General features: G+C 43.3%; 1 protein-coding gene across 3 annotated transcripts in view; it reads right to left on the bottom strand.

Annotated features, from left to right (window-relative positions):
- The window catches only part of LOC105465818 (SKI like proto-oncogene), a 38,063-nt gene extending 20,959 nt beyond the window's left edge, over positions 1–17,104 (bottom strand). The window contains exons 1-2 of one of the 3 annotated variants that reach the window (XM_071091235.1): positions 16,839–17,104; positions 13,170–14,897 (exon numbers count right to left, since the gene is read on the bottom strand). In XM_071091235.1, the coding sequence (XP_070947336.1) occupies positions 13,170–14,271 (1,102 nt within the window). In that variant the 5' untranslated portion in view covers positions 14,272–14,897; positions 16,839–17,104. Of the gene's footprint in view, positions 1–13,169; positions 14,898–15,953; positions 16,202–16,838 lie in introns of those variants that run through there. The other 2 variants (XM_071091233.1, XM_071091234.1) reach the window with 2 other exon arrangements.
- Between the last annotated feature and the right edge of the window lie 7,320 nt (positions 17,105–24,424).

Below are 24,424 nucleotides of genomic sequence, written 5' to 3'. Positions count from 1 at the left end.
TATGAGTATCTACTGCCTGGTATCTTACCTTTCAACATGGGGATCATTTATTTTTGTGTGCATTTAAATATTAAAATAAAATACACATTACTTGCCAAAGAAGTGGATCATTTAGCAGCTTAAGTTAGAGCCTTAATATTTCAAAATGCTCTTATCACCCACTTTCCCCATCATTATTTACCCCAAAATGAACAGACAGCATCCTCATTTCAAACGCATAAGCAAAATCTCAGACACATTAATTTCATTCCCAAGGTTATTTCTCTTAGGTCATAAAACTCCAAATAATGTCTACGAATGCACAATTTAAACAATTCCAAAATATACAGTAAAAGAATTAATATAAGTAAAAACTAGGAAACATTTCATGAAAGTTTCTCTAAATTTCTGCACCTTTCTATGGTTATTCTGTATACACAATCCTTTGATAATCAGATTTCCTAATGAAGAACCACTGTATTTTAGTGATACAATGCTAATTAGTCTCACAACGAAAAATAATCTAGAGAGCTTGATTTAATTTACAAAAAACTCCTTGTCACTACTTTCTAAATACAAAAGCAATTCCACCCACTCAGCATTATTCAGGTACAAATATTCAAATTTGTACCCAATAAAAAACGGTTTAAAATTCCTAGACTTTTTTTTTCCCCCTTGAGACAGGGTCTTGCTCTGAGGTACAGTGGTATAATTATAGCTCACTGCATCCTCCAACTCCTGGGCTCAAGGGATCCTCACGCCTCAGCCTCCCAGGTAGTTAGGACTATTGTCACATGCCACCAAGCCTGGCTAATTTTTTTTACTTATTTTTGTAGAGACGGGGGTTGCACCATGTTGCCTAAGCTGGAACTTATTTTCAATAATAAATCTTGCTTTTAGGTGGCACTCTAATTTTTAATTACAGCATCAGATTAATATTTTGATCTTTAATTCAGTCCTAATGACAAACACTAATGAACTAAAAAAATCAAGATAATGCCTCAAAACACTAGTGGGAGTTCCAAAATTCCAACAAAAATCAGAATTAAGCCTTTTGAAAAATATATGGGCCGGAAGGCCCATATATTTTTGAGAGGCTGAGGTGGGAGGACCACCTGAGGTCAGAAGTTTGAGACCAGCCTGGCCAACATGGTGAAACCCCGTTTCTACTAAAAATATAAAATTAGCCGGGCATAAAGGCTGGGCGCGGTGGCTCAAACCTGTAATCTCAGCACTTTGGGAGGCCGAGGCGGGCAGATCATGAGGTCAGGAGATCGAGACCATACTGGCTAACACGGCGAAACTCCGTCTCTACTAAAAAATACAAAAAACTAGCCGGGCGAGGTGGCGGGCGCCTGTAGTCCCAGCTACTCGGGAGGCTGAGGCAGGAGAATGGCGTGAACCCGGGATGTGGAGCTTGCAGTGAGCCGAGATCACACCACTGCACTCCAGCCTGGGTGACAGAGCAAGACTCTGTCTCAAAAAAAAAAAAAAAAGTAAATAAAATAAAATACAATAAAATAAGCCGGGCATGGTGGCGTATGCCTGTAATCCCAGCTACTTAGGAGGCTGAGGCAGAAGAATCGCTTGAACCCAGGAGGTGGAGGATGTAGTGAGCCGAGATCACGCCACTGCACTCCAGCCTAGGCGACACAGCAAGACTATCTAAAAAATAAAAATAAATACAAAAATAGCCGGGTGTGGTGATGCATGCCTGTAGTCCCAGCTACTGGGGGCGCTGGGACAAGAGTATGACTTGAACCCAGGAGGTGGAGGTTGTGGAGGTTGTCAAGGTTGCCATGAGCCGAGATGGCGCCACTGAACTCCTGCCTGGGAGACAGAGTGAGACCGTCTCAAAAAAAAAAAGTGAAAATTATTTCTAAAAACAGAATTTTTACAGTGCTGTAAGTGATAAAGATTAATTTTTAAATTTGTGTTCATAAGACAGAAGCAGTAGTATAGATTGGTAAATTTAACAGTCTATCTCCCTAATGGCATATTCACACAAGAAATAAAATATAATGCATATGAAATGCACATTACTTTGTTCTGACCCAAAATAAATCATTAGCAACCTTACTAAACACATGACTGGATACACAGGAAGTGAATATACCTCATCAGGGTCTTTTTGCTGTATACAATACTAAGACATTCAAGTGGTCAATAAATGATTTCAGAAGTATAAAGACACCCTACCAGATAGCTGCCAACAACTCTTACTGAAAGAAACAGAATCCCAGGCCAGGCGCAGTGGCTCAAGCCTGTAATCCCAGCACTTTGGGAGGCCGAGACGGGCGGATCACGAGGTCAGGAGATCGAGACCATCCTGGCTAACACGGTGAAACCCCGTCTCCACTAAAAAATGCGAAAAAAACTAGCTGGGCGAGGTGGCGGGCGCCTGTAGTCCCAGCTACTCGGGAGGCTGAGGCAGGAGAATGGCATAAACCCGGGAGGCGGAGCTTGCAGTGAGCTGAGATCCGGCCACTGCACTCCACCCTGGGTGACAGAGCGAGACTCCGTCTAAAAAAAAAAAAAAAAGAAAAAAGAAACAGAATCCCTTAGGACAGTATCGGGTTTCCTTAATACTTCCAACGTGTTGTGAATGAGTGTTTCAACAACTGAGACAGAATAGTGTTACAAGGTAGCAAATAGCTACTTAGTTTTAAGGCTTAGTCTCAGGCCTCATTTCACCATAACCAATAGAATTGATCAAATTAATGCAAAACTGGGACAGTGTGATCTAAGCACCTGCACTAAACTGATCAAAAACAGATCGTCAGGAGTCACAGCAATGGCTGCTATTTCCACAGGCTGAAAAATCATACCACCTACCTCACAAAGCCAATTTTAGGTTTGAGATACTTAAAAATGCTCACAGAAAATGCAAAGGCTCAAGTTCTTATAACACTTTTGCAACTATTATTTTGAGTTCATTATGGAAACAAAGCCATGCAAAGTTGGTAGTATAACATCCCCTTTACAACTTGAAGGAAGAGAAATACACTGATAAAAATCCTGTTAATCCCGTAACATTTTATACTGAAGGTCTATGATGCCCAATAATTTAATACTGCAACTACATGGAAATCTCAGTGTCATACACTATTTTCCACTGAAATATTTGTTACCAAACATTTTAATCTGTATAATTCTAAGGCTTTACTTTTCTATCTCATTTTAGCATATATGTTTGACAATTTACAGTCCTGGATTATTCTGGCCTTCAAATAATGTAAACTAGCAATATCAAAATAGAGATTGATTAATCTTACTATGTGCAATCCTCTATTTTCCATTTTATTCTACTTCAGGTTTTTATGTTTTTTAATGCTGGTGACCCACTAAATTGATTTCATGACCCTCCTGGCGGTTTTCAGTTGAGTTTCCCAGGAGAATTTAAAATGCCCCAAGGCATCCTTTGTATGTAATGAATTACCTTCCCTCCAGTACATTTAGAATGCTGTACCAGTTTCATCATTGGGAGAAATGACAAAACCAGCACTCAATTCATTTTCTGTAGTGCTTAAATCTCCCCTTATGGAACGCTACTTGAGATGGCTACATGAATGACAAATTGCAGTTTGAAAACACTGCTCTAAATGAACTGTCTTAAAATTAGTCCAAAAGTATTATTCCAGTAACTACTCCTTTTGTTTTTTTTTTTTCTTTTTCTTTTTTTGAGTCTCACTCTGTTGCCCAGGCTGGAGTGCAGTGGCACAGTCTCTGCTCATCGCAATCTCCAACGCCTGGGTTCAAGCAATTATCCTGCCTCAGCCTCCCAAGTAGCTCTAATTACAGGTGTGTGTCACCATGCCCAGCTAATTTTTTTTTTTAAATTTTTAGTAGACATGGGGTTTCACCATGTTGGCCAGGCTGGTCTCGAACTCCTGACTTCAAATCATCTGTCTGCCTTGGCCTCCCAAAGCACTGGGATTACAGGCATTAGCCACAGCACCAGGCCTACCACTCCTTTATTAATACTTATGCACTCTAGAGATGCTTTCGCACAGTTACAATTACATATGCAAGTGAATAAATTTCAGAGGCAGTTATCACATGGTACAATTATGAGGAAATTGTGTTTTCCTCTTTGTACTATTTTAGTATTTACTACAATGGGCCTATATTGCTTTCATAACTACACAAAAAAATTAACATAGAATATAAAAAGCATAAAAGTCTTAAATAATCTGTATTAAGGGTTTTTTTTTTGTTTTTTTGTTTCTTGTTTTCTGTTTTTAGAAAAAACAGAGTCTTGCTCTGTTGCCCAAGCTTGGAGTGCAGTGGTGCCATCACAGCTCACTGCAGTCTCAACCTCCCCAACTCAAGCGATACTCCCATCTCAGCCCCACAAGTAGTTGGGACTTACAAGCATGCCCCACCAAGTCCAGCTAATTGTTTTTATCTTCTGTAAAGACAGGGTCAAACTATGTTACCCAAACTTTTAGTAAGTTTTGTAAGCTTTTTAATTCCTTGTTCCCATAAAAAATGCAAAACATGTACTTTTAATGCCATTTGAAACGTCAAAATAAATTCAGTATCACAAATAAAAACGAAATGTTGCTTTGTTTTAAAACTAAACCTGTTTCCCTCTTCAAGAATCACTGGTAACTTTATAGGGCCACTTAGACTTCACTGTTATCCAAACCTTTATTAGGCATCCACCACATTCTAGATTTGAAGACTACAAGATGAACTCCTGCTCTGGGGGGGCCTCTATCTAGTCTTTACATTATATAGTTCTGTGATCCACTCTTAAGTCTAGAAGTCATGAAATCAAAAGGACTCGAACTAATTTTATCTTTCCTATTCATTCCTCTTTCTGCCTAATATAATGAGTTAGTGATTGAAGCAAACCACATCTTAAAACAAGATGCACTGTTTATATATTCTTTTGCTTTCTAGAGTCTAATAACATCCTTATTTTATGTAATATGAACGCTAGTAGAATAAAATTCTATATGTGAACAAAATACAGATTCAAGTTATTACCAAAGCTATTCTCAAACAAGTTCTACCCCTTTACTAGGAACAGAGTTCTGGCTCCACAATCACTTACCACTCCCAGAATTCTAAAGGGATTAAAATTAGCCCAATTCGCCAGGTGCAGTGGCTCATGCCTGTAATCCCAGCACTTTGGGAGGCCAAGACAGGCAGATCACCTGAGGTAAGGAGTTCAAGATCAGCCTGACCAACATGGTGAAACCACGTCTCCACAAAAAATACAAAAATTAGCCAGCCATGGTGGCACATGCCTGTAATTCCAGCTACTGGGGAGGCTGAGGCATGAGAATCGCTTGAACCCAGGAGGCAGAGGTTGCAGTGAGCCAAGATTGCGCCATTGCACTCCAGCCTGAGCTATAAGAGCAAAACTCCGTATCAAAAAAAAAAACATTAGCCCAATTCTTGATTACTTCTTTGGTTTCCCAGTGGCATAAATGATAACATATGCACAGCTATGAGAAAACTACTGGCTCACTATGATGATCCAGGCCTACTGTGAAAACATGGCAATCTCTTTTTTGTTTTTCTTCTTTAAAGTTTCTAAGTTTTTTCCCATTTCTCAAACAAAAAGGATAAATTTCTAACTTTTAAAAATTATATGCTAACAATTCTATTTTTTAATAATAAAAATAAATATAGACTCTATTTCCTAAACCACAGGGGGCACTATTTGCAAAGCCACTCTAGAGATTTCAAAAAAAAAAAAAAAAATGTCAGGGATAGGGAGGGGCCACATATCCTGTTATTAACAGAATGAGCTCCAAAAACTTGATTACTCTGAAGTTATTATAAAAGTCATTTTATAAAAGCCGAGAAAGGCACTAAACAAACCCTTATCCTATCTAAGCAGGTCTGTGTTGGTCTCCATCATTCAAAATCCCAATGTGGTATCAACCGAATAATTGCAATGGGCACTATCTCCAATCAATGTGCCTTTTTGGGTCACAAATCTAAAATAATGAAATAATTCAGAAAATGCTTCTATTATTTAAAAAAAACTGTTTCACACTTTCTTCTTGCACACTTCATTTTAGTAAGCTAACAAATATCCAACTAGTATAATTACTGTGTACAAAAAAACTATAAATGAGATACATTTGAACCCAATACTCAGTTATCTTATTTGTCTCAGAAATATAATTCTAGGTAAGAAAATGTTTGAGGAAAGGAGGACTCCTCAAATACATAATATTTCAATAGCAGTTTGAAATACCACCCTACATTTCTGCAGTAAAGGCTCTTAACTTCCAAAATGCTCATTCTCTTATTTGATGAGTTATAGTAACAGTTTATGTGCAAATTGTATAGGTTTAAAGGTTAAGCCATCTTTAAAAGAAAATCTAAATATTCTAAAATATAGTTTAGTGTTTGTTATTTTTCAAAAATCTATCAGTTAAAAAAAAAAAATTTAATTCAGTGCCTTTGACATGCCAGGCTTTGAATTCAGTTCCAAAAAAAAATAGAAAAAATACTCTCTAAGCTAGTGGGAAGAGTTACTAATTTTAGAAAGTTAGACAAAAGTATTCATACTGGTCCCTCATATGAGCACAAATACTTCATTTGACTCTCACCTTATCCCCACTTGATCAAAAATTTTGCTAATCGCAAAATGTAATCTATATCACTGGGGTAGCAAATCACCATCAAATCCACCACAATGATTACTGGATCACATTCTGTCCCAACCCAACTCTTTGTAGTTGTCCATTCTACTGTTCCTTATCTCATTTAGGTGTATACTGACAAATACACTGCATAACACAAGTATAATTAAAAGCTTGCAAAAGGGGAAAAATATTTTGTACTATTATTACTCCAATGATCTCTACAGAAATGAAGAAGCGAAACGAAAATGCAAAATTAACCTCTGAAATGGCTAATATGCTTTCAGGGAAAAAAAAATTTTAAGTTGCTATCTTTAGATCATCTATTTGTATCACAGGTAATCTATAGAGTTTTTCACCCCCAAGTATATTAAAAACTAAAATATTTTACTTACCTAAGAATAGTCCAGTCTAAATGTTAAACGTTTAAATTTTAGCTGGGCGCGGTGGCTCACACCTGTAATCCCAGCACTTTGGGAGGCTGAGGCAGGTGGACTGCCTGAGATCAGGAGTTTGAGACCAGCCTGGCCAACATAGTGAAATCTCCATCTCTACTAAAAATACAAAAAATTAGGTGGGCATGGTGGCAGGCACCTGTAATCCCAGCTACTAGGGAGACTGAGTGTGTGTGTGTGTGTGTGTGTGTGTGTGTGTGTGTGTGTGTGAATATATATATATGTATACACATTTTTTTTTTTTTTTGGAGACAGAGTTTCACTCAGTCACCCAGGCTGAAGGGCAATGGTGTGAACTCAACTCACTGCAACCTCCACCTCCTGGGTTCAAGCGATTCTCTTGCCTCAGCCTCCCAAGTAGCTGACAGGTGTGTGCCACCATGCCCTGCTAATTTTTATATTTGCAGTAGAGACAGGGTTTCGCCATGTTGGCCAAGCTGGTCTTGAACTCCTGACCTCAGGTGATCCGCCCACTTCAGCCTCCAAAGTGCTGGGATTACAGGCGTGAGCCACCATGCCTGGCCTAAAATCAAGTATATTTCTTATGGTGACTTGAGTAAGAAAGAGTTATTAGCTATATTTAATTAAGTTGTCTCATTTCACATTATTTATAATTTAATTATAAGACATTACAATTTATTAATATATATTAAAATGTATTAACATATTACATATAATTGTAAAATAATTAAGTTGTTTCATTTCAAACAACTGTCTATTGAGTTTCAGGACTTTTTTTTAATTCAAAAGCAATACTTTGATTACATAAACTATACAAGCATGTCAAATCATGTTAGTATTCACACTAAACATCAGGTCCTTTACATAACACGTTAATATATTTAGCACAGTCTCTAAAAAAAAAAAAAAAAAAGGCCAGGCACAATGGCTCATGCCTGTAATCCCAGCACTTTGGGAGGCTGAGGCAGGTGGATCATCTGAGGTCAGGAGTTCAAGATCTGAAACCCTGTCTCAACTAAAAATAAAAAAATTAGCTGGGCATGGTGGCAGGCGCCTGTAATCGCAGCTACTTGGGAGGCTGAGGCAGGAGAATCGCTTGAATCCAGGAGGCGGAGGTTGCAGTCAGCCGAGATCGCGCCATTGCACTCCAGCCTGGGCGACAAGAGTGAAACTCCATCTCAAAAACAAAAAAAAAAGCCTAGTTTGACTTTTTAAAATGAGCTCCCCCTGGGTCAGTTTGGCTTGTTTGGCAACCAACTCAATGACTCACAGAAGAAAATAAAACTGTTCCTCAGTCAAGCACTATCTCATTCTCAGTTAAATACCTTAGTATTTAAATTTATATGCAGGTTAAAACAGAGTTTGAGAATTATCATACAGGTTGAATATCCCTTATCAGAAATGCTTGGGACCAAAAGTATTTTGAATTTCTGATTTTTTCAGATTCTGGAATATCTGCACGATATGGCAGTTGAGCATCCCAAATCCAAAAATCAAAATCTGAAATACTCCAATGAGCATTTCCTGTGAGTGCCATGTCAGCATTCAAAAAGTTTTGGCCTTTAGAGCATTTCAGATTTTGGATTTGGGATGCTCAACCTGTACTAAGGTAAACTGACAAGAAAAGTTAATGTTTCCCAAAATTCACTTTCTGCCACTAACATGTGCTTCGGGGCAAATAGTGAAAACTTACTAAACTTCAAGTTAGAAGATGTGTATTCAACTCCTGATTCTGGTTATATAACCAGGAGCATGTGACCCATCTAAGAGGGGGAAATACTGTCATTCATCTTCCTCACAGACCCTAAAAAATAACTGTACTTCACAATGCTCTGAGTACATTTTTAAAACGTGAAGTGGTAAGCAGAATAAAACAACCACTCAAGTACATATTAAACATGCACCAAAAAAAAAAAATCTTTCTTAAAGTACTGGGTTTTTCTTAAATTCCTTTAAATTTCTCAAATTCACATAAAATTACAAGCAATATCAAAATACACCACAGCCGGGTGCAGTGGCTCATGCCTGTAATCCCAGCACTTTGGGAGGCCGAGGTGGGCGGATCACGAGGTCAGGAGATTGAGACCACCCTGGATAACACAGTGAAACCCCGTCTCTACTAAAAGCACAAAAATTAGTGGGCATGGTGGCGGGCGCCTGTAGTCTCAGCTACGCGGGAGGCTGAGGCAGGAGAATGGCGTGAACCCAGGAGGCGGAGCTTGCAGTGAGCGAGTTCATGCTACTGCACTCCAGCCTGGGCAACAGAGCCAGACTCTGTCTCAAAAAAAAAAAAAAAAAGAAAAAACCACAAACACTAATTCAAATACTAATGCAAAGTATAACATAGCAAAAAGATCAGAAAAAAATCTCACACCTTCTTAAAATCAAAAATGTATTCAAATTAGTGAATTCTGGAACAAAAAGGGATTACATCCCAGAAGAAAGATGGTTTCAGTGTTAACTAAACCTTAGCACATTGTTTCAGTTAAGTAAATTCATCCATCATCTTTTTTTTTTTTAACCTTTAACATGGTTCTCAGATGTTTTTCACATAAACACAGAACAAGAATATTAGGAAAAGTAGTTTATCCGAAACACACTTATGTCAGAGTAATAAAGACCGGCACGGGTCGGGCGCCATGGCTCATGCCTGTAATCCCAGCAACTGGGAGGCCGAGGCAGGCGGATCACCTCAGGTTAGGAATTCAAGACCAGCCTAGCCAACATGGTAAAATGCCATCTCTACTAAAAATTCAAAAAATTAGCTAGGCACGGTGGCGGGCACCTGTAATCCTGACTACTCGGGAGGCTGCGGCAGGAGAATCACTTGAATTTGGGAGGTGGAGGTTACAGTGAACCGAGATTGCGACATTGTACTCCACCCTGGGAAATAAGAGCAAAACTCCTTTTCAAAAACAAAAAAAAGACTGGAGCAACAATATCTGGCAAATAATGTGGCCTCCAATAGACATGTAAGAGTACAGCACCGCCGGGCATGGTGGCTCATGCCTGTAATCCTAGCATTTTGGGAGGCAGAGGCAGGCGCATTGCCTGAGCAACATGGTGAAACCCCCTCTCTACTAAAATACAAAAGAAATTAGCTGGGTGTGGTGGTGTGTGCCTGTATTCTTGCTACTTGGGAGACTGAGGCAGGAGAACTGCTTGAACCCAGGAGGCAGAGGTTGCAGTGAGCTGAGATCACGCCACTGCACTCCAGCCTGGGCGACAGAGCAACACTTGTCTCTACAAAAAAAAAAAAGAGTACAGCACCTAATTAGCTTGGGGGCAAGATATCACAAATATCAAAAGGGACATTCCACATTTTGAAATATAACCTCCGAGCACAAACTTCAGCACGGGACAAGTCCAACTGTAAGCAAGTTCTACACTGAGCACTGGCTTGAAGTCAATCCTGATTTAAAATTAGTTAATAGACTGGGCGCGGTGGCTCACGCCTGTAATCCCAGCACTTTGGGAGGCTGAGGCGGGTGGATCACCTGAGGTCAGGAGTTTGAGACCAGCCAGGCTAACATGGCGAAACCAGTCTCTGCTAAAAATAACAAAAATTAAAGGGCGTGCTGGCGGGTGCCTGTAATCCCAGCAACTCAGGAGGCTGAGGCAGGAGAATCCCTTGAACCCAGGAGGCAGAGGTTGCAGTGAGCTGAGATCGCGCCACTGCACTCCAGCCTGGGCAACAAGAGTGAAACTCGGTCTCAAAAAAAAAAAAAAAAATCAGTTAATAACTGCACCTGAAGAATTTAAACTTATCTAGCAGACACTGGCAAGAAACTTCAAAGTGCTGGTCTTCTGGAAGCAGCACGCAGCAAACTGCCGTAAATGAGTCTAAAATGATTATCTTCATTAGGTTAAACCAATGTCTTAAACTATACTGTTAACTAAATTTCCCTCCAAACCTTAAAGGCACCAGAATAAAGCACAGGATCCCAAGTCTTAAGGACTAAGTCCAAGTTCTAACTTTGCTGTGAATAAACCTTCAGTCAGTCATTTAATATGCTTTATTCATTTCTTCTGTAAAATAGAAAAGGGCAAAGATATTTCAAGCAATCAAAACTAATAGTGGAAAAATTCAAAGTTCCTAAATGAAACATAGCCAACCTCTTGTTAAGAATTAAATAAAATTATATATGTAAAACTGCTCAAGAACAATGCTTGCCACGTTTTAAACACTTAGTGTTAGGAATTGTTATTATACATCAATTTTAGTCAAATAGAAAAAATATAAAATAACCCAATCAACAAATTGAATATTTAATAATCCAAATCTTGTCCATTACCTAGGACCAAGGCATTCAAAACCTCAGAATGAAGATAATAGTTTAGCCTACTAGATAATGCAGCGGGAAAAATAAAATTATGATACCTTGGCTGATAGGTGGTTGTTTGTGTCTTTTTTCTTTTTTTTCTGAAACGGAGTCTTACTCTGATGCCCAGGCTGGAGTGTGGTGGCGTGATCTCAGCTCACTGCAACCTTCACTTCCCAGGTTCAAGATTCTCCTGGCTCAGCCTCCCAAGTAGCTGGGACTACAGGCACACACCACCACGCCTGGCTAATTTTTGTATTTGTAGTAGAGATGGGGTTTTACCATGTTGTCCAGGCTGGTCTCAAACTCCTGACCTGAGTGCCCTGCCCGCCTTGGCCTCCCAAAGTGCTGGGATTGTAAGTCACTGCTCCCACCTGCCGATAGGTTTTTTTGTTCGTTTGTTTTGTTTTGTTTTTTGATGGAGTTTCCCTCTTGTCGCCTATACTGGAGCGCAATGGGGCAATCTCGGCTCACTACAACCTCCGCCTCCGGGGTTCAAGCGATTCTCCTGCCTCAGCCTCCTGAGTAGCTCAGATTACAAGTGTGTGACACCACACCCACCTAATTTTTGTATTTTTAGTAGAGACGAGATTTCACCACGTTGGCCAGGCTGGTCTCAAACTCCTGACCTCAGGTGCTCCACCTACCTCAGCCTCCCAAAGTGTTGGGATTACAGGTGTGAGCCACTGAGCCTGGCAGGTTTTTATATTAACACTTTATTAGTTTAGGCCGGGCCCGGTGGCTCATGCCTGTAATCCCAGCACTTTGGGAGGCCGAGACGGGCAGATCACAAGGTCAGGAGATCGAGACCATCCTGGCTAACACAGTGAAACCCCGTGTCTCTACTAAAAAATACAAAAAACTAGCCGGGCGAGGTGGCGGGCGCCTGTAGTCCCAGCTACTCGGGAGGCTGAGGCAGGAGAATGGCGTAAACCCGGGAGGCGGAGCTTGCAGTGAGCTGAGATCCTGCCACTACACTCCAGCCTGGGTGACAGAGCGAGACTCCGTCTCAAAAAAAAAAAAAAAAAAAAACTTTATTAGTTTAAAATAAACTTTTCCTTATTCTGTCTTTTTTTTTTTTTAGTTATCCCTTTCTTAAAAAAAATCTTGCTTACTCAAATCACAAATTCTTCAGATACATGTCTTTTCCGTTTCAAATATTGAGCAAGCCTAAATATCTAAGCATAGAAACATCAGAAATCATAGGTGCATCTCTGAAAAATGCTGTTTCGAGCCCACAGGAATTGTTTTGACTAGTCATTGTACCATTTGCAAATGGAGATAACACCAAAGTGCAAATTATCTTGAGTCCTAGAAAAACAGACGTAGTGGTCAAGAAGCAGGATGTGTGCAAAAGAGGATAAGAAAAAGAAGCCCTGGCGGGACATGGTGGCTCACGGCTGTAATCCCAGCCCTTTGGGAGGTCAAGGTGGGTGGATCACGAGGTCAGGAGTTCAAGACCAGCCTGGCCAACATGTTGAAACCCGGTCTCTACTAAAAGTACAAAAAAAAAAAAAAAAAGCCCTAACTCCTCCACTCTCTAGCTACATAATTTTGGGAAAGTCATTTCATCTCTCTGAGCTTTATTTGCTTTATCTATAAAATGGAGAAATAGTCTTACTTCTCTCACGAGTCTTACTTTTCCACTGTTTGGAAAGTCAAATGAGAAAACATACTGGAAAGCACTTTATGGCCTAAAAATTGCAATACAAAAATATCGATCGGCATTTTGTTGTTGTTGCATGAGCAATGTTCAACATACAGGTTAAGTTTACACACTAAACATAGAATTTTCATTTCAAAGTAAACCATTACCATTATTAAAAATTGATATAAAAAACTTGCCTTGGATTGATTTCTCTTTCCACTTCTCATGCTAAACTTCTCCTTCATTTCTTCTAAAATTATCTTCAGTTTCTTTTCTTCAGGTGTTCCTAAGTATTTTTGGTTCACATGAAGATAGCAATGCCATTTAGCTGATTCAAAGCCCCAGTGGCAAGTTCTTTTGTCAGGTGATCTGTGAGAATGCATCACAAACGTCTGGGGTGCAAACATTCCACAACACTCCAGACACTGAATACATGGAGCATCAGGCTGAACATAAAACTGGGGTGCAAACAGACCCTGACATTTGCCCAGGCATTCATGTTCCACTTCAAAGGCACTGCCAGTTTCCTTTAACTGGGCCAATGAGTTTTTAGCAGGAAGTACACTACCATTTTGAGGAAAAGTTCGTGGCCGCAATAAAGCATTACATAATCTTTGTGCATCAGTTAATGTAATCAGCCCACAGGATGGGGCATTGAATGGAAGTATGCCCAGTACCTTTAAGATATGAAGCTGGTCTGAAGTACACCTTGAACAATATATGTACAATTCATCACACACTGTATTTATTTGCTGGAGTGTAAATTCTCGGAGAACAGAATTTAAGACTTGGGGCAAACAGAGTCTCTTTTCTCCTCCAACTTGAAAACAAGAAATAGATTCCCCTTCCAATACAGTCTGAGTGAGTTCTGTGGAGCTGTCGGAAGGGATGAGCAATGGGCCAGGAAGAACCTGAGGTGATGGAAGAGGCAGAAATACAGTAGGCGACATGCTTTCTTGGGAATGCCGAGCAGAAAATGCTGCTGGTCCACCCAGCGAGCTCTGACTACTTAAATGGAATTGTGCCAGTGTGTGTTTCAAACTGGGATTTAAATGTAAAGTTTCAGGAACAGAAGCACAGGTTCGCTTGACATGCTCTCCATCAGTTTCCACTGGCGCTTCTCCATAGTCATCCAAGTGTTCCTTCTTAACTGTTGGCACCTTGTTTATCATATTTCCATTTGCATTAATGTCTGTTACCATTTTTTTCGCTGGGGGGCTGCCATCATCTCCCATCCCATTCAGTTTTTTATTTGAGCCCTGAACCAAAGAGAAATTTGTCCGGAGGTTTTCCATCCTACACTCTTCTGTTAAATAATTAAATCTGAGATTAGCATTTCTATTTAGTTGCTTATTTGAAAAAGAGGAAATGAATGTATACAAATGCTTATAGTAACTTACTCTCAAAGAAACTTTTCAAAGAGAGATTCCCTTAAATTAATAAATTTTGCGACTTAGTTTTGGTTCTCCTTATATAATCTGGTATAATTTCACTGCAAGTCCTATATAACTGTTCGTTTTGCCTCTAACAATAAAGAGGCACACCTCTGAGAATGCCTTTGTTTTCTTGAATTCTTCAGATATACATATTAAGTTACCAATTTCTCAATTAAAGATGTCCAGGATCAATGTAATGGTTTGGTTTGTTTTAAGCAAAACACATGAAAAGTTTATGCCATTCCTTGGGCCATAAAATCTAGACTCAAACACAACTCAAAATGATGCAACCAAATTTAATCTTTACCACCAAGGAAACCGAAAAGGAGGGCAGAGGGAGTATGTCCTCTAAAAATGATGGTCTGCTGGTCTGTGCTGGAAAACCGAAGACGTGTGTAAATCCTCAAACCAGTGAGAAAAGCCTCCGACTTAAAAAACTGCCCAGTTATCTTCAAGGATTATAGTTCATTCTTCTTTTAATTAATCTGGAAGAAGAGAAGGGGGTGGGGGAAGAGTTACATTTGAATTTGCTTCAGAGGCCAAACGGGGCCAGTTTAAAACCAGTTGGTTTTTTTTTTTTTTTTTTTTTTTTTTTTAACGGAGTCCCGCTCTGTCAGCCAGGCTGGAGTGCAGTGATCTCGGCTTACTGCAACCTCCGCCTCCCGGGTTCAAGCAATTTTCCTGTCTCAGCCTCCCGAGTAGCTGGGACTACAGGCGCAAGCCACGACGCCCAGCTAATTTTTTAGTATTTTTAGTTGAGTCGGGGTTTCACCATATTGGTCAGGCTGGTCTCGAACTCCAGACCACAGGTGATCCTCCCACCTGGGTCTCCCAAAGTGCGGGAAATACAGGTGTGAGACACCGCACCCGGCCGAAACCAGTTGCTTAATCTTAAACTGAGTTCACTTTACCAAAGGTGAAGCTTGAGTGATTTCTTTAAATCTAACACCAGTTTACTAGAAGAACATTCATTTAAATAGGAAAGCAATTTGGAGTTGGAGAAAGCGAGCAATAATACAACACAAAAGGCCATTCGAGTTCAGAACATGAAGACTCTTAAACAGATCATCTCAATCAGTACCAGAGGCTTTCTCAGTTATGCCATTTTAAGGGAGGAAAAAAATCCATTACTTCATCTCCTATTTAAAAAAAAAAAAAAAAAAAACAGTTTCATCCAAAAAAATCAGATAGGAGTTAACATATCTACCATATGTAACCAAGTTACAATTTTAAGTGAATTAATTCAGCTAGTCCATGTACATTAATTTTCTGAAATAACTGTAGACAAAAATTAACTCTCTCTTTAAAAGGTTAGCGATTTTACTTAATGGAAGCCAAAAGCTATAGACTCCACACCTGGGAATCTCCAACCTTGAACAAGACTAATCCGGGACAAAAAGCACAAGGCAGACAAACCTCACAAAGAATGCAAATGGAGGAAGAGGGGAAAAGAAAAGACTCTTCTACTTCCTTCTTGAGAGAAAACCCAAAATAAATCCAATAAATAGAAATTTTTACTTCCCAAACTCTCAGCAATTTACCTTAAAACAGACCCAAAGGATTAAGGACCAATGCCACCAACCATCGTACAGATTTTTGTCCACCACGAGAACACACCTCAGTCAACACAGGCCAAGGAAGAGGGCAAGAGGCATGCCCTAGAATGCGGGAGCCCCTAAAACCCTTAAGTCCTCCGCCCACTCAAAGCCACCCACCTATCTCTAACCCGAAGAGGGGGAGAACAAGGGACACGGGAAGCCTGGGGGTGGGTGTGCAAGGGGGCGGAGGGAAGTAAAGGGAGGAGTCCCCCCACCCCCACCCGCGAGCCTGGGATAACCCCAAGTGCCCTCCCAACACCGCCCCCCCGCGGGGGCCGCGGGAAGGACTGTGGAAATCCCCCCCCCTCCGCGCGCCCACTCCCTGGGAAGTTCTCGGGTGTCACCTCAGCGACCCTAATGCTGCACCTCCCCCCGCCAGCCCCGGGCCAGAACGAAGAGGGCATTGGGGCAGTTCAGGCGCCGAGAGCGGATCCCCGCGCCGCCGGGGGCTGACGGACCGGGTCGAGACCAGGGCATCCCCGCGGAGCGCGGCTGGAGTGGGGGAGGGGGGCGGTGACGGGCGTCCGGGTCTCCGGGGTCCCCGCGGCTCCCGTCAAGTGCAGCGCCCTGCCCTGCCCGCGCCCACCGCCTGGGGCCAACGAAGCGTGATCAGCTGTGGGACACGCGCCTAGCGACCCCCACTGGCCCCGACCCCCCCCCGGGACCCGCGCATCCAAACCCCCTACTCGGGCCTCGGTGCCCGGGGAAGCTCCACGAGCTTTGTGAACTCCCCACCGCCCCTGTCGCCACCGTCGGGCTCCCAGGAGGGTGAGCGCCTCTGGCCTCCCGCCGCCTCCGCCGCGTCCCAGCCGTGAGCCGGAGCCGCACCTGTGCCCGCCGCCGCCGTCGCCGCTCGCCCGCTCCCTTCGGCTGTGCCGGCGCCGCTCCGAACCCCACACACATCGCTACACACAGCCCTCTGACGTCACCGAGTCCTCGGCCCGCCCACGTCACTGCGGAGACACACGGCTTCCCGCAGACGCCGCCGCCGTCTCCGGCCGCCCGGGGGAGAGCGAGGGCGGCGGGGAGGGGGAGGGGAAGGGAACGAAGCCAGCGGCGGCGCCGCGCGCGCGGGACCGCCGGCGTCGCCGCCGCCGCCACTTCGCGGCTCCCGACCCCCTCGGGGACGCGCGCGCCGTCTGGCCTATTGTAGCTCCTCAGGGCACCCCCCGGCCCAGTCGTCTCGCGCGCGTGCCCCTCCCCCCAGGCGCGCGCCCGGCGCTTCTGGCCCCGCGCGCCGTCTGGGCGGCTGGCGCGCGGCGCTGTCTGCGGTGCACCCGGCGCAGACAGGATGTTCCCTCCCCACCCCACCCTCACCGCCGCCCTCCCTCCTTCCTTCCTTTAGTCGCCCAGCCGGCTGTCTGGGGCCACCGCCCCGCCCCCGCCCCACCCGCCGCTCTGTGGTGATGGGCCAGACCCGGGGGCGCCCTGGCCGCTCGGACGCCGCGCAGCGGGGAAGAGGGGGCAGGGCAGCCACGCCGTGCACTGTGCGCGACCCCAGCAGCCGGCAGGGCGGAGGCAGTGCTCGCCCGGCAGAGCGCCGCCGCCCGAGGTCAGGCACGGGCGACCCTCCCCCTGCTGGGCCGCAGCTGGGCCGCCCCGCCCCGGAGGCAGCCGGGCGGCGGCCGCCCTGCAGGGCCCCGGGGGCCGGCTCTGCTCCCCGCCCCCGCGGGACCTCCCTCCTGGGCTGCCCCTCGCCCCCTCGGGGCCTCCTGCCCAAGGGCCGCCCAGCCAGCTGCCGGCGCTCCGCCCCGCCCCGGCGGCCCCGGCCTCGCCCGAGCGGCCTCCACCCAGACGCCTTCCCCTGGCTGACCTCCATCCGCCATCGGGTCGGGCGGGAGGGGTGGCCAAAGTTCTGGCAAAACCGAGAGCAAACATTTCTATCCCTGCTCCCCAGCCTCCTGCCTCCACCCCACCAGGCTGCTCTCTCGGTTCCAGAAGGGAGCTATAAATTACAGGTTTTTACAGTGTTTACTGAGGCCTTTTTCTTTTTTTTTTTTTGGAGAGTGACGAGACGAGGTTGGGAATATAGGACTCAAGAGCTTTCCGGCTGTGACCCTCTGAGGCGTGTAGGGTGGTCTTCCTGGTTCCCAGGGTAGCCGATTAGCATATTGAACTCTGCAGAGCTGCTCCGTCACATTTCGAAACACCAAGAAATCCCCTTTTCTCCACCCCACCACAAGATCGGGAACTGAAATAGTCCACCGAGTAGCAGTGCACAGAATTCAGGAGACTCGAGCTTTGTCCCTTTTTTTCCCCCATTTTCGTCCAATTTCTTCTAGTTTTACTGCCTCGAGTTATTCCTATGGGGGCCCACATTTGGAGTCGGCCGGCTGGAAATACTTGTGCTCGTATATTTTTTTTATTATTATTTCCTCACAACAGGCCTCCGAAAGGCTCACAAGCCTTCCAATCCCCACCACTCGCTGCACCTCCACCCAAGTTCCCTTCCTTAGGCCCCCACCGCCGAGCTCCCAGGTCGTGCCCCCTCTCCACCCCGCCCCCCTTTTCTTCCTTCTTGACTGCCTCCTTTCCTGAACATGAATAATTCCACAGCACTTCCCATCTGTTATTGCCATAGAGACAGAAGCTTGGCAAAGATAATGATGTTCTGTGCAGAGCCAGTGGGGGAAAAACAGCATCTGCGAGTCTGGGGGGATAGATTTTGTAACTGTGAGAATATTCAGAAGGCCTGGCTGAAGATCTGCTGTGAAGACTGGACAATCCTGAAACTTCGCACCAGGTCAACTCAGCACCTGGCTCCTGTGTCTAGCCAGAAGGAACAATTTTTAGAAACCCACATGACTGCTTAATAAAAAAAAAAAAAAAAAAAAGTAATTCTGAAACTGCAATTATTAATAAATGTTTAGTAGTCATTTTACCAGCCATAAGAATAATTACTTGCTAGCATGTCCAAGAACCAAGATAAATTGGACAGTAAATAGACTTTTGAGAAATCAAACACATTAATCTGCCTCCCCATTCTGTTTATTTGCATTCCTCAGAAATCTGTTTTTGAGAGATCTTTCATGCCTGTGATATTCTGTGCAATGGTTTGACAAATAGTGACCGGCAAGTATGACTAGAACCAATCAAAATTGAGGGCATTTATTTTTCCCTTATTGGTCAAAGTACAAAATGCATCAAATTAAAATCACTTTGCCCTTGAATTCCCAAACCTCAAAGGTACATGTTTGAAAGCAAGTGAAACTGAACGGGGTCCATTTATACATAGATCTGAGGCAGATAGGGAGGCTCACAGGAAGCCACATTTTTGCAGGCCTACTTAAGGATTTTCAGAACTTATCAGTAAAATTGATTGTATGTATCATACGACATTGAAAAGAAATGATAATGGTTCTTTATTACAAATACAGAATTGCACAGACACAGAAAATGCAGGCCTTAGAAAAAATAGGCACTGCGAGGTAATGAATTTTGTAATTCCACAGGCTCTTGGTCTTCATCAGTGTCGAAAAGTCAATTAAGGATTGGTCGACAAATAGTTATTAGGTGGATTTTGCATGACCTCCCACCTCACCTTCTTGGCTACCAGCAGGAGTTGAGCAAGACCACCATGAGAGCGTGCTTGCCTGCGCATGAGAATTTCAAATGATTGGGGTAGAGACTACCTATTGTTTCATCTTCTTCCATTAAATAGTACAGATAGAAGATTCAAATTAACTGGTACTAGGTAGTCTAGAATGTCTTCTTCAGTAGTTATTGCTGTCTGATAATAGAGACCAAGAATGGAGAGGTTACAAACTCGAAGGCCAGTTCTGTTCTGTGACCTGAAAATAGTTTCAGGCAAATGCTTTTCTTTTGTCTCCATTTACTGATCTGTTGATAATGACTCACTAATATTAATTACAAAGAAGATGGAAATGAGAAAGGATAGGGTAAGATGCAAAAATTCAACATAAATTATTTTTATTTTTATGAAGGAGAGGGAAGAAAGTCAAATGTTAATTGAGCTTTCTAACACTGGCTTGTGTTTGCATTTACACCTTCTGCTCTTTTCCAAAGAAAAGAAACCAGTTATGGTCTCTGATGGTCCTTCTGCCAAAGTCTTCCTTCCTTGAGCCTCGATTTTTTAAAATGTGTTTAAAAGTTTTTTTGTTGTTTATTTTTAGCAGCAAGTCAAATGCTAGGAGGTCCTTCAGTTTCACGAAAGAAAACCATTTCCTTTTCGATCTCATTTTTTTTCCTGTAGCTTTTCTTTAATTTCTATTTTTCAGAATTATGATCTTCAACTTTTTTTTTTGAGATGGAGTCTGGCTCTGTTGCCCAGTTTGATGTGCAGTGGTGCTATCTCCCAAATAGCTGGGACTACAGGCGCGCACCATCACGTCTGGCTAATTTCTGTATTTTGTAGAGAGGGGGTTTCACCATGTGAAGCAATTCAAGCGATTCTCCTGCCTCAGCCTCCCAAGTAGGTGGGATTACAGGCGTGTGCCACCATGCCCTGCTAATTTTTGTATTTTCAGTAAAGACGGGGTTTCGTCATGTTGGCCAGGCTCATCTTGAACTCCAGACCTCAGGTGATCTGCCCAATTCGGCCTCCCAACGTGCTGGGATTACAAGCGTGAGCCACAGCGCCTGGTCTGATCTTTAACTTCTTCACAGCACTTTAATCATTTTCCTACCTGTCCTCTTCCCTTTACACTTTACTCCTCCATACTTGTTTTGTGTTACTGTTACTGCCAGTGCACAGTTTCTTCCCCTCATTGAGTAGGGTTTCTCCTCTGGACTACTTTCTCCTCTTATCTGCCAAGTCAGTAGTGGATCTACAAGGTCCCTATTTCTACTTCTGTACCGTAAATAGGATGAAAACCAGATGCCTAAAAACTATTAACCTCATCTCCCTGAATAATGTCACACAGCACTTCCTTTTGTTTTTTTCCAGCTTTTTTTCCTTTCTTTTCTTTTTTAAATAAGACAGGGTCTAGCTATGTTGCCCAGGCTGGAACACAGTGGCTATTCGTAGGTGTGATCCTAGCATACTGCAGCCTTGAAGTCCTGCACTCAAGCCATCCTCCCACTTCAGCCTCCTGAGTAGCTCGGACATGCCGCCATGCCCAGCTGCTTTTTCAGGCTTTAACTTAGGCTCCATGCAGCTGGAAGGAAAGAGAAAAATACAAGAAGGAGTAGCCAGAAATGGTAAAATAGAGAAAGATCATGTTAGAAATGTTTGCATTTTCAAGTCTTAGATTCCAGTTCATCCCAGAGGCTGAACTGTGTTTCTGTCCTTGGATGCTCTTACAACCTTTAAATGAATCCTCTTTTTTGACTTGAGCTAGTCATAGTGGGTTTCTCTTACTTACAGCCAAAAGAGCCCAAACTAGGCCGAGCACAGTGGCTTATGCCTGTAATCACAGCACTTTGGGAGGCTGAGGTGCGCAGATCACTTGAGGTCAGGAGCTCAAGACCAGCCTGGCCAATATGATGAAACCCCGTCTCTACTAAAAACATAAAGCATAAAACATAAACAAACATAAAAAATGCCTCAGCCTCCCAAGTGGCTGAGATTACAGGTGCGTGCAGCCACGCCCGACTAATTTTTGTATTTTTAGTAAACCAACTTTACGATTTACTTCCTGTCACAGAAGTAACTCTCTATTTTCAATGGTTAGAGGGCTGTGCTGTCCGATGTGTTAACCACTAGCCACAGATGGCTACTTAAATGTAATTAATTAAAATAAAATATTTTAAAATTCAGTTTCTTAGGGTTTTATTTTTCTTTTTTTTTTTTTTTTTTTTTTTTTTTTTTTTTTTTTGAGACGGAGTCTTGCTCTGTCACCCAGGCTGGAGTGCAGTGGCCGGACCTCAGCTCACTGCAAGCTCCGCCTCCCGGGTTTACGCCATTCTCCTGCCTCAGCCTCCCGAGTAGCTGGGACTACAGGCGCCCGCCACCTCGCCCAGCTATTTTTTTTGTATTTTTTAGTAGACACGGGGTTTCACCGTGTTAGCCGGGATCGTCTCTCGATCTCCTGACCTCGTGATCCGCCCGTCTCGGCCTCCCAAAGTGCTGGGATTACAGGCTTGAGCCACCGCGCCCGGCCTCGGTTTTATTTTTCTTTTCTTTTTTCTGTTTGTTTGTTTGTTTGTTTTTGAGACAGGGTCTCACTCTGTCGTCCAGGCTGGAGTGCAGTGGTGAGATTTTGGCTCACTGCAACGTCCACCTCCCAGATTCAAGGAGTTCTCCTGCCTCAGTCTCCTGAGTAGCTGGGACTATAGGTGCATTCTACCATGCCCAGCTAATTTTTGTAATTTTTGGTAATTTTTCACCATGTTGGTCACACTTGTCTCAAACTCCTGACCTCAAGTGATCCATCCACCTCTGCCTTCCAAAGCTGTGAGATCACAAGCATGAGCAAGATGAAATCAAAAGAAAACTGGAAGTGAGTACTTGAGAAACACTAGGGGACAATTGTGAAGTACCTGAACCAGTAACTGCAAACTATGTCCCTACCTCCCACTCTAGGCAGTAACTTGGAAAAAAAGGATATTAAGTTGGCTCTCTGAGAATTACCTGTAAAACAAACAAAAAGAAAGAAAGAAAAATGGGAAGGAAAGAAAGAGGGAAGGAAGCAGAAAGAGGCAAAGTCACTTTAAAGACAAAAAATGATTCTCTGTTCAGAGTAAAATTTAACTGAATGCATTAGCAAATCAACAAAATAAATGTATCCTTCAAAAGGCATAACTGATCAGCAAGGTTACAAAATTATCTCAGTTGTGGAGATTAAAGAATCAGCCTCAACGTATTCAGAAAATCAGGTATTTACCTTCCCTTATTCTGGTTTTTTTTTTTTTTTTTTTTTTTTTTTTTTTTTTTTTGAGATGGAGTTTCGCTCTTGTTGCCCAGGCTGGAGCACAATGGCACGATCTCGGCTCCCCGCAACCTCTACCTCCTGGGTTCAAGCGACTCTCCTGGCTCAGCCTCCCAAGTAGCTGGGATTACAGGGATGTGCCACCACGCCTAGCTAATTTTGTATTTTTTTAGTAGAGACGGTTTTTCTCCATGTTGGTCAGGCTGGTCTCAAACTCCTGACTCAGGTGATCTGCCCACCTCAGCCTCCCAAAGTACTGGCATTACAGGTGTAAGCCACTGCACCCGGCTGATTTTTTACCCATGAAATAAGCTTGTGATTATAATGGGGTTTCTCAAACCACTTGCACATGGAGATCTGTGCCAGTGTAAATATTCCAGTTCCTTTTCTACCTGTAAACACATGTATGGCATGCTGGTGGTATGCTTCCAATGCTGTACATTTAGTTAAGATGAGTCTGCTCACAGACCAGATCAATCTTGTTTGTTGACAAAATCGGGTATCTGAACCTTCAAGGCAAAGAGCCAGGTTCTAATTAACCCAGACAACCTTGGTCTGGCCAGGTCTCTGGCAGACAGCAAGATGACCTACCTACCAACTCCCTGACCTGTCCCAGGGACATATCTTCAAAATATTATTTTCTAAGTAGGATCAGGAGAAACTGTGGAGATCCTTAATGGATTCTGGCATGGCCTAATAAGAACAGAGAGCCAGAGGGGTTAGATATGGAAGACTATGAGACAGATGGGTTAACCTAAAGGATGATAGCAGGGAAATGAGAGGGCCAGCAGCATTTTTATCTGGGAAGTATTGAGCACTTCAGAATTCAATATCCCCATCAGAAAACTGTTTGATGAGACCCAGAACTGACTTACTGAAATGAAGAGTAGCACAACCAATGTTTTTAAATAGGAAACTTTTCATCTTGACTTCCCCCTTTTTTTTTTTTGAGACGGAGTCTCGCTCTGTCGTCCAGGCTGGAGTGCAGTGGCACGATCTCGGCTCACTTCAACCTCCACCTCCCAGAATCAAGTGATTCTACCGCCTCAGCCTCCCAAGTAGCTGGGACTATAGGCGCATGCCATCATGCCCAGCTAATTCTTTGTATTTTTAGTAGAGACGGGGTTTCGACGCGTTAGCCATGATGGTCTCAATCTCCTGACCTAATGATCTGCCCACCTCGGCCTCCCAAGGTGCTAGGATTACAGGTGTGAGCCACCGCGCCCAGCCTCATCTTGTCTTCTTACTACCCGAAAAGTATCCATCAAAGCACGAGAGCAATTTTTCTGAAAGTGAGATTTGCCAAGTGTCTGCACCAGAATCATCTAAGGATCCTATTAAAAATATGGGTTCTTGGGCCCCGGAACTACCAAATTAGAATATTGGGGATCAGAATGCAGGAATCTTCCTCCTTTAATCTTTTTTTTTTTTGAGACAGAGTTTCACTCCATCACCCAGGCTGTAATGCAATGGCTTGATCTTGGCTCACTGCAACTTCCACCTCCCAAGTACAAGCAATTCTTCTGCCTCAGCCTCCCAGGTAGCTGGAATTGTAGACGCACACAACCATGCTTGGCTAATTTT

The sequence above is a fragment of the Macaca nemestrina genome, chromosome 2 (genome assembly GCF_043159975.1).
Source record: "Macaca nemestrina isolate mMacNem1 chromosome 2, mMacNem.hap1, whole genome shotgun sequence".
In the NCBI taxonomy this organism is placed as follows: domain Eukaryota; kingdom Metazoa; phylum Chordata; class Mammalia; order Primates; family Cercopithecidae; genus Macaca; species Macaca nemestrina.
The sequence above is the reverse complement of the archived record's forward strand: the minus strand, read 5'-3'. Positions and strand labels throughout refer to the sequence as shown.